The 10,986-nt window shown below is 44.2% G+C and overlaps 1 protein-coding gene across 1 annotated transcript; it reads left to right on the top strand.

Moving 5' to 3' along the window:
* Window positions 8,417-10,174, top strand: LOC8054954 (protein RESPONSE TO LOW SULFUR 3). The gene has a single exon (XM_021457876.1). The coding sequence runs from the start codon at window positions 9,757-9,759 to the stop codon at window positions 10,018-10,020; it is 264 nt and encodes an 87-aa protein (XP_021313551.1). The 5' UTR covers window positions 8,417-9,756; the 3' UTR covers window positions 10,021-10,174.

Genomic DNA, 10,986 nt, shown 5'->3' on the forward strand with positions numbered 1-10,986 from the left:
CACACTCAGCTGATCCCATGGAGGCAAATGATTGGTTACGTGCTGTGGAGAGGCAGCTAAACATAGCACAGTGCAATGACTTGGAGAAGGTGTTGTATGCTTCTGGACAGCTTCAAGGTGCAGCTCAGACATGGTGGGAGTCGTATCAAGCTGCTCGTCCCAACAATGCTCCTCCTGTCACATGGCTGGAATTCTGTAGGGACTTCAGAGCTCGACACATAAATGAGGGAATGATGGAGCTCAAACAGGAAGAATTCAGATCACTCCGGATGGGCTCCATGACAGTGGCAGAATATCATGACACGTTTGAACAGTTGGCTCGTTATGCCCCGAATGAAGTCAGGGAAGATGCTGATAAGCAGCGCTTGTTCATGAAAGGCTTGTACTATGAACTCAGGTTGCAGCTGGCTGGAAACACCTATCCTACCTTCCAGGCACTTGTGAATCGTGCCATTGTGCTTGATAATATGCGTAAGAGTCAGGATAAGAAGAGAAGGATGTTGGCACAAGGATCTGGGATCAACAACCGTCAGCGTTTCAGTGCTCATCAAGGCCATCAGCAGAGGTTCCAGGGATCAGTTAGTCAGTGGAACCGCAACCAGCAACCACAGCGTTTCCAGAATCAGTCACAGAGTGGGAACCAACGTCCTCCATTCCAACAACGTAACTACAATCAACAGCAGCATGGTCAGCAGACACCTCGCTCAGGGAACTCAAATGCCAACTCCACAAAAAGAAGTGCTTCTAACACTTCTACCAGGTGTTTCCGTTGTGGGAAAGAGGGACACATGTCATATGATTGCCCGGAGAAGCTCAACAAGCCGAACAACAACCAGAAGTCTGCTGCTTATGCGGCAACAGTAAATAATGTGGCTACAGAGACAGTTCAGGAGGGACCAGAGATCATGATGGGTACGTTCAGCATCAACTCTATCCCTGCTACAGTTTTATTTGATTCTGGAGCTTCGCATACATTCATATCACAAGCATTTGTTAGAGTTCATAGCCTTCCACTAGTTGCAATGAAAACTCCTATGCTAGTTAATTCACCGGGTGGGACTATACCAGTTTCTTTATGTTGCCCCTCAGCAAGTCTTTCTTTAAGGGGGGTAGATTTTCCTATCAGTCCCATGGTTATGAGAACTTCAGGCATAGATGTGATCTTGGGTTTGGATTGGATGAAGCAACATGAAACAAATATTAATTGCAAAGAGAGAGTAGTGGCTCTGACAACACCAAAGGGAGAACGAATCGGTGTTAATGTAACAGTGCAAGCACCACTCACAGCCAAGGTGAACCAACTGAATGTAGATGTTGATCCTCAGAATTTGGTAGTGGATGAGTTTCCGGATGTCTTTCCAGATGAATTGCCAGGTATGCCACCTGACCGAGACATTGAATTTATTATTGAATTACTACCTGGTACTGCACCTATAGCTAAAAGACCATATAGAATGGGGGTTAATGAACTAGAAGAACTTAAGAAACAAATTAAGGAATTGCAAGATAAAGGGTTCATTCGTCCTAGTTCATCACCATGGGGTGCACCAGTTATCTTTGTTGATAAGAAGGATGGTAGTCAGCGGATGTGTGTTGATTATCGGTCACTTAATGAGGTTACTATCAAGAACAAATACCCATTGCCTAGGATTGATGACTTGTTTGATCAACTAAGGGGTGCTTGTGTGTTCTCTAAGATTGATTTGCGTTCTGGTTATCATCAATTGAAGATTCGGAATTCAGATATACCAAAGACAGCTTTCACAACAAGGTATGGGTTATATGAGTATACGGTTATGTCTTTTGGTTTGACCAATGCACCAGCTTACTTTATGTACATGATGAATAAAGTATTTATGGAGTATCTTGATAAGTTTGTGGTGGTCTTTATTGATGACATTCTGGTATTCTCTAAAACCAAGGAAGAACATGCTGAACATCTGAGATTGGTCTTACAAAAACTTAGAGAACATAAGTTGTATGCTAAGCGTAGTAAATGCGAGTTTTGGTTGGAGGAAGTTTCTTTTCTTGGTCATGTTGTCTCTAATGGTGGTATTGCAGTGGATCCTAGTAAGGTGAAAGATGTGTTGAATTGGAAACCACCTACAGATGTAAGCGAAATTCGCAGTTTTCTTGGTCTAGCTGGTTACTATCGTAGATTCATTGAAGGGTTCTCAAAACTTGCAAAGCCTATGACTGCTTTGTTGGAGAAGAATGCTAAGTTTGTATGGTCTGATAAGTGTCAAGCTAGTTTTGAGGAGTTTAAGAAGAGATTGACTACTGCACCTGTGTTGGTATTGCCAGATCTGAGTAAGAGTTTCTCTATCTATTGTGATGCTTCTCGTCTGGGTTTGGGTTGTGTTCTTATGCAAGAAGGTAGAGTTGTTGCTTATGCATCCAGACAGTTGAGGAAACATGAACTGAATTATCCTACTCATGATTTGGAGTTAGCAGCTGTGGTTCATGCACTCAAGATTTGGAGACACTATTTGATTGGGCATAAAAGTGACATATATACTGATCATAAGAGTTTGAAGTATATCTTCACCCAGACCGACTTGAACTTGAGGCAACGAAGATGGTTGGAACTGATAAAGGATTATGATTTGGAAGTGCATTATCATCCTGGGAAGGCGAACGTCGTAGCCGATGCACTTAGCAGAAAGAAACATGCTAATGAGCTTCGGGCGACACCTGAATCTGAAGAGTTGTGTGCTGAATTTGCATATTTGAACTTGGGAATCGTAGTAAATGCTATGGAGATTGAGGTCACTCCTACTCTAGAGGAAGAGATATTGAAAGGACAGTTGGAAGATGAGAAACTGAAGGAGATAGCACAGAATGTGGTACTAGGCAAAGCACCAGGATTCAGAATAGATGACAATGGTGTACTATGGTTTGGAAAAAGGATATGCGTTCCAGAAGTGAAGGCTATTCGTGATATGATTCTGAGAGAGGCTCATGAGTCAGCATATTCCATTCATCCTGGTAGTACTAAGATGTATCTAGATCTGAAACAGAAGTACTGGTGGTATGGCTTAAAGAGAGATGTGGCCGAATATGTTGCTTTGTGTGATACTTGTCAGCGAGTGAAGGCTGAACACCAGAGGCCAGCTGGACTGTTGCAACCAATGAAGATTCCTGAGTGGAAGTGGGAAGAAGTAGGCATGGATTTCATAGTGGGTTTACCTCGTACACAGAGAGGATATGATTCAATATGGGTAATAGTGGATCGATTGACTAAAGTTGCTCACTTCTTGCCAGTCAAAACCACTGATTCAGGAGCTCGACTAGCAGAGTTGTATATGGAGCGGATAGTTTGTTTGCATGGAGTGCCTAAGAAGATTGTATCTGATAGAGGCACTCAGTTTACCTCTATTTTTTGGAAAGCAGTGCATGACTCATTGGGAACCAAGTTGAATTTCAGTACCGCGTATCATCCACAGACAGATGGACAGACTGAGAGGATCAATCAGATATTGGAAGATATGTTGAGAGCTTGTGCCTTGCAGTATGGGACTAGTTGGGATAAGAGTTTGCCATATGCAGAATTCTCCTACAACAACAGCTATCAACAAAGTCTTAAGATGGCACCGTTCGAGGCACTATATGGTCGGAAGTGCAGGACACCTTTGTTTTGGAATCAGACAGGAGAAACTCAGGTGTTTGGTACGGATGTGCTTAGACATGCAGAACAACAAGTGCGAACCATCCGGGATAATCTGAGAGTTGCTCAGTCTCGTCAGAAAAGTTATGCAGATACACGTAGGAGAGAACTAGCTTTCGAGGAAGGTGATTATGTCTATCTAAAAGTGTCACCTATGCGGAGTGTGAAGAGGTTTAATATGAAGGGAAAGCTAGCTCCAAGGTATGTTGGTCCGTTTAAAGTTTTGCAAAGGTGTGGAGAAGTAGCGTATCAGTTAGAGTTGCCTGAAAGTTTATCTGGCGTGCACGATGTGTTCCATGTGTCACAACTCAAGAAGTGTTTGCGTGTACCTGAGGAGCGATTACCATTGGAAGAACTTTCTGTTAAAGGTGATCTCACTTATGAGGAGTATCCGGTCAAAATATTGGAGACAGCTGAGAGAGTCACCAGAAGTCGGGTCATCAGAATGTGCAAAGTACAGTGGAATCGACATTCGGAAGCAGAGGCAACTTGGGAAAGAGAGGATGATCTGAGAAAATCGTATTCATATTTGTTTGAGTAAGTTCTGCTCAACCTCGAGGACGAGATTCTTTTAAGGGGGGTAGAGTTTGTAACACCCGAAATACTGATTTTCAATTTATAGGATTTAATTTAATTTAATTAAGTGTTTTTGTGGGCATTTGAATCTAGCAAACAAATAATTTTGTGAAAATTAAAACTCATCATAAGTTCAGAAACATGTTATGCATTCATGCTGGAGCATATTTAATTCTGTGCTTTTGGCTTTTTGGTTTGAATGTATTTGATTCAAATTCACTTGTGAAAATGCTTTGGAAAAAAAAAGGAAAACCCAGCCAACCCCCTGGGCCTAATCCCTTTCCCCCGGCCCGCTTCCCTTTCCCCCCACCGCACCGCAGCGGCCCAAACGGCCCAGGCAGGTGCGCTCCCTCTCCTCTCTCACCGCCAACCGGGCCCCGCGCGTCAGTCTCCCCTATCCCACCTTCCTTCTTCTTCCCAGCCGTGTCGCGAGCAGGGGAAGCTTCCTTCCCGAGCCAAAACCGTAATCCCGCGATCCCTTGCCTTTTTCGAGGAATCAAACCTCTATAAAGTTCCTAAGCACCCCGAGGGACCCCTTTCGCACCCACGGAGTTCTATCCGAGCCCTAGCCGTCGCGTTCTTCGGAGTTTGGATCTCGCCGTGAACTCCTACCGCCGCCGCGCGCAACTGCTCCTTCCCGGGCCGAGCCGACCCCCGTGGTGAGCTCGCCATTCCTTTCTCTTCACTCCAGTGCCTTCGGTGTGGTTTTTGGTGAACCGCAGCGTCGCTTTGGTGAACTCTGGCGAGGAGCTTGACGCCGGCAATGGAAATCCGCCGCGGCCGCTCCTGTTCCGGCGAGGAGGCCGGCCAGCCCCGCCCAGATCGAATACCAGCCGTCCGTTTGCGAATCGACGATCGTGATTAAAAGATACCCCTTCGGGGTGAAAACTCTTAAAGAGACCCTCGGCTTCCTCTTATTTAAACCCGCGGTCCTGGCGCCCTGGAGGAGTTTACGCTTTCCAGTTTCAAAAGCGTATTTCTGTCAGCTGAGTTTCAAAGGCGCTTTCCAGAAATTACAGAATTGCCACTAGATTTGTTTTGCTTATAAAATGCTCATTTTAACTCCGTTTTTGTCCATTCAAATTCCGTTGGATTCGTATTTACGATATCTACATGTTAGAAATATTAGTTTACTGTTTTGAAACTTTTTAATTTCCTGGTTCTATTTAATTAATTATTTCTCTATAGAAATCTTAGAAAATTCATAACTTCTACGTTTTAAATCCGATTTTCGTGAACTTTACGTTTGTGTGATCGTAGCGCTGCGTAGAATATTTTGATAAACTTTTACATTTGTTTTACTACTGTTTGGTGTATTGCTCTAATTATATCTTGTTTGCTTCGTGTATGATTGTCTACATTGGAATGCGTGTTGTTGATTGATGATTGGGATTAGACGGTGAGCCGTACGTTGGTGACCAAGACCAAGCTTTTGAGGACCAGCAAGCTCAGGAGAGCTTTGAGCAAGGCAAGTATAACTTGGGACTATCCTTGTTACCTATACACAATTAATACAATATATATCATATGCATGCTTTCACCTTGATGACCTTAGCAAAATCATAGATGATTGTTATCCTGGATTCCTTGTTACCTATTTTGGGATATGCATTTGGTAGTTCTTGCTAGTGCTTGATTATTAATCCATGATCTTGTAACATGAATATTTGAATATACAATAAACAATAAAATAAGCTTTCTAGCAACTTGAATATAAAGGGTGGAAAGAACTCTGGCTTTTGCTGGATTGATCTTGACCCTCCATAAGGACTTATCCCTTGGCAAAAGCTGGGACAACTCGTACAACCATGAGGGCTATATGGCTCTGGCTTTAGTCAAGTATGAGTAAGCTTTTCTAGCTTGTTAGAGGTTACCCGAAAGGGCGGAGGGGCTGAACCGTTTTGGGTATAGTGCGAGCCCCTGTCCTATGTGTATAGGCTGCGCGTCATTGTGCCATTCGGAAGGGGGGTATCTATATCTGCGCGCAAAGGAAACCTTGCGGCCCTAACATGTTAGACGAACCTTTGAAAGACTTCATAGTGAACCCTGCCGACCTTCCTTGGTAGTGGGTTAAGAGGCTGATCACCTCGGGCGAAAGGGTAAATCACGACTTATGGGTAAAGATGTACAACCTCTGCAGAGTGTTAAATCTGGTATACTAGCCGTGCCCACGGATACGGGCGGCCCGGAAAACTGACGGAATAGATGGACACTAATGAATATGACTAATGATAATAAATGATGGTTTATTATGTTTTTTACATGTGTTATTCTTAATTCTTGTATACATTGATCATGTGGTTATGGGATTAATTATGTTACCTTGATATTTGCTAGCCAATGATTAAATATGCTATCTACATATAAAGGCTAAATGCAGTCAAACCAGTGTCAGCTATTTGAGCCTCATGAACCCCTGGTTATACTTGTTGAGTACGATATGTGCTCACTCTTGCAATTTTCCAACACCTCAGGGTATGATAATGAAGATGACTGGAATGAGGATTATCGGTATGAGTACTAGGTTTGGAGTCAACCAGTCAACAGTGTCCCTGTGTGGAGCTTCCGTCGAGAGCGTTGTTTACTTTATGCTATCATTTATGTATAAGACTATGTGGTTTTATTATTTTCCGCTATGTAATAAACACTGCAATGGTACATTTGAGATTTGTCTACTTATTTGTGCGACTATTCCTGGGGCACATATGAGTCTTTTATGCATCCTATTTTGTTCTTAAAATATGGGTGTGACATGCTCTTAGAAATAATTTTTTCTTAGTATGGCCCTTTTTTGAATTTGAATCCATATAACTAAAATTAGCTGCTATTCATTAGCTCTGTGAAAGACATACAAATTAGCTATAACAACTATCTTATAGTTAGGTCAAATTTTTAAACTAGCTAATATTAGCTATTAACTATACTGCTTAGCTAATGGATCTAAGATCTAGTATTGAAGAGCAAAAGAGTGAGTTTTTTTTCTTTCGCACTCCCCTCTTTCATCCCATGGTCTATTTTCTCTTTCATCCTTCTTGCTTAAAATTTGGAGCTGCAAAACCACTCATGTCATGACTTGTCTGCGGTCTACTCAAGCTTGTTCGTGTTGTGACGTACGTGTGGCTCTCTATTCACCTTTCTTAGAATTAGATCAGGTGGGCACTGAGCCTGTCCATTTGAGTTTATCTACTGAATCTGTTAATTATTCAACAGTGTTTTTTTCTCACAAGTCACAACAAATCAGTGAACAATACTTTCAGCTAAACGAACAGGCTAGCCTAGTTGAGTCAATATGTATTATTTCTTTATTACACTAGCATTTATTATAGACCATACAATTTATTTGATTTGGGATTAGACCAAGTCTACTTAGATAGTTTATCTTTGTTAAATTCGCAACAAGCTATAACAACACATTATCATTATCAAGAGCACCACATAGCAAATTATACATCTGGTTGTTAGTTAACATAAATATAGATCCAGTTCTAATTTAACCTAATTCTCTAGTGTATTTCGTCGTTTTTCATTGATCAATAGTATTTGGTCACATATAAGAACTTGCCAATATACCATCGCAACCCTCCCCCCGGTTTTACAATGCAAACAGTTTTGACATTCATTAATAATTTATAGCTAATGTTGAGGAGCATATTGTTTCTTCTAACTTGTTTTTTCTCCTACCTTTTTTTACTTTCCAAATTGTACTCACATACATCATATCTCGTATGTGATTCAGGCCTTGTTTAGTTCATCCAAAAAACCAAAAAAATTTCAAGATTTTCCGTCACATCGAATCTTGCGGCACATGCATGGAGCATTAAATATAGACGAAAATAAAAACTAATTACACAGTTTACCTATAAATCAGGAGATGAATCTTTTAAGCCTAGTTACTCCATGGTTGGACAATATTTGTCAAATAAAAACGAAAGTGCTATAGTTCCGAAAACTGAAAAGTTTTCATAACTAAACAAGGCCTCAGATTCATAACGTGTATGCATACAAGTTGGAACAACTCGTGCTCATGCGATGATACAACATCTAATTTCAATATGTATTGGGTTTCGTGCAATACGTGTAAATACATTTGGTAGTAACAATAACAAAATAATATAGGTTGGATGGTCGGTAATTTTGAAGAAAGCATAGCTCAATGAGGACCGAGGGAGGGTGGGTGGAGAGTGGAGACAGCAAGAGAAGCATGCTTCAGACTTCCAGCCTTCTAGTGTAGGGGTCAAATAACCAAAGGGTTACCACTGGTGGTTATTTTATCCGCGAGTACTAGTCCCGCGAGTACTTTAGGACTAGGATACACAGTGAGCAAGTTTGGCAATTGTAATAATGTAAAAAAAAAGATCTTATTTGGCAATTGTGCCTGCAATAGTAGTCTGAAACAAGGTGCTCTTGTGCACTCGGTCAAACCCAATGATGATATACGATGTTTTCAAAAACAAAGGTTGATTTATTTGAAGCAAAGCATTTAGCTAGACATGATTGACCGCAGCTCCTTGAGCTTTCGAAGCAAGGACAATTCTCCAGGTGAGTGATGTCTGCACCCTATGTGACCAGTGCCCGGAAACCACCAGCCATCAATCTGCTGCTTGGCTGTGTTATCAGCAGGGAGATCTGGTTCCGTGTCTTGCATCTGCTCGGCCTATCAGCCATGCTACCTGATTTGGAAGATGAGCTCGGTCGGTGGTGGTTGCGCTGCAGAAGCATGCTTGGGATCGGAAAGGCCGACGGCCGGGCTTCGACACCTCGGTTCTGCTCGTCTGCTGGACGGTTTGGAAAGAATGCAATTGCTGCACTTTCAGAGGAGAGGCGCCCTCGGCGTCGGCGGTGGCCATTACACACGGGCACGGCCGCTGTTGCTGGAAGACAATGAGCGGCTCGACGCTGGGTACTCAAGCCTGGCGATCGGATCTAGCACTCTAGCTTCGCTTCGGTCATAAAGGTGTGTTTGGTTGCCAGCCTCTTGGAGCCTGGCTAGTAAATTAGAGCCAGATTGCACTTGGCCTGGGTGTACCAAGCCAGGTGGGCTTTGTTTGGTTCATAGTGTATAGCTAGCCTGGTTTAGGTGTGATTTTTTTTGGTTGGGTGTATAAACTTCTGGTTGTACTAGTGTAGCCAAGATCCAATCTGTTTGGTTTGTTAGGACTATGCTAGTTGAAGTCACTCATTTCTTTGTTTTGGTGGACTTATCACTAGTGTCCCTTCAACTTGTCTCCCTTGCTGATAAAAACGCAGACCACCCCCTCAGTCGCTCACCCCAGCCACTCACCCCATCCCAGCCTCTTTCGTCTCCCTCTTGCTGCCTCTTCGCTTCTCTCACCTCACAGGTCAACGTCCGTCGGGTCACGTCGGGTCACTGCTGATGACCTGATGCCTCCCGCGCTAGCGCTCCCGTCCTCACACACTCACAACCCCCCGGTGCATTGCACCTGGAAGCCTTCCCAACCCTCGCAAGCCAAGCCTGCTCGGAGTCCATCCCATCCAAATCGAGATCGATCCCAATGGCACCGTCCATCTCCATCGGCTCCGCGGCGCCGTCCTGGGCGGCGGGCGTGAACAAGAAGAAGAGCGTCGGTGCTGTAGTGGATGAGGCGGAGCTCCTGCGGCGGAGGAATGCGGAGCTGGAGTGTGAGGTGGAGGCGCTGCGGCTGGAGCTGGGCGCGGTGCGGCGGCGCGCCGAGATGGCGGAGGAGGCCGAGGAGCGGCTGTGCGTGCAGCTCGGCGACGCCGAGGTGGAGGCGCTAGAGCTCGCCCGCGCCTACTAGGCCCAGGTTCAGGCGCTCATGCTCCCAGACGCCGCCGTCGATCGAAACCCTGCCGTTGAGCGCGAGAGAGCACGAGGGCAAGAGGGCGAGAGAGTGTGCGAGAGCAGCCGCGGAGTGGAGAGACGAGTGAACAGTATCCCAGCCGGGTGGTGAGGGCTCCTTTTTATTCGGTGGCTAGCCTTGACCAAGCGACCCACATCCAAGCTCGCGGCCTGAGCTGGACGCCTGGACCTAGCCTGGCCTCACAAAAATCACCGATTCGGTGATTCCAATTGAGCCTGGCTAACAGGGTACGGCTGGCTTCTTGTAGCCAGGCCTTAGGCCTTGACCAATCAGCCAAATACCTAGTTTTGAGCTCAGATAAACCTATGGCCAGCTTTAGATGGCAACCAAATACACTCAAATTAAACATGGGGGCCGTATAGTCCGTTCCGGTGTTTGGGTTCTGCTGGTGGCGTTTGTGCGCGGCAATCCTAGCCAGTTTCTCGCTAGCTGTGTTTGGTGCAAGCTTCACTTTTATTGTGTAACACGCTCGTGTCCGTTTAATGAAAAACGGGCTATGTCCGATCGCGAAAAAAAAGAAGCAAGCAGGACAATGACCTGATAGCGCCTGCTGCTCCTTTCCTAGCACCTTCTTCATACCGACATCTCTTTTTTTCACCGAACATGGTTTAAACGTGGTCTATGTCTCTATGGTCAAGAAGTATACCACTATCGAACATATCCTTTTCAAACTCGTGGTATACTACTATAATATTAGTTTGGTCTCCTAATAGTCAAATTGTTAGCAACACTACTGGATTTGACTCACAGATAACTTGATTCAGAGCAATTCAGAGTACTGGGGTCGCAGCAGAGAAGAAGGGCAACTGGGTGCAAAGGGAGGAGTTTTTTTTTTTTTTTTGAAACTTATAAAGGGAGGAGTTGGGAAGGAAGAAGAACAGTAGTCTAGGAGAAATATTCAGT

The sequence above is a fragment of the Sorghum bicolor genome, chromosome 3, assembly GCF_000003195.3.
Source record: "Sorghum bicolor cultivar BTx623 chromosome 3, Sorghum_bicolor_NCBIv3, whole genome shotgun sequence".
NCBI classification, from domain to species: Eukaryota; Viridiplantae; Streptophyta; class Magnoliopsida; order Poales; family Poaceae; genus Sorghum; species Sorghum bicolor.

Bases quoted from the DNA above. Each gene is read 5' to 3' on its own strand.
- LOC8054954 (XM_021457876.1), top strand. From the start codon at position 9,757: ATGGCACCGTCCATCTCCATCGGCTCCGCGGCGCCGTCCTGGGCGGCG.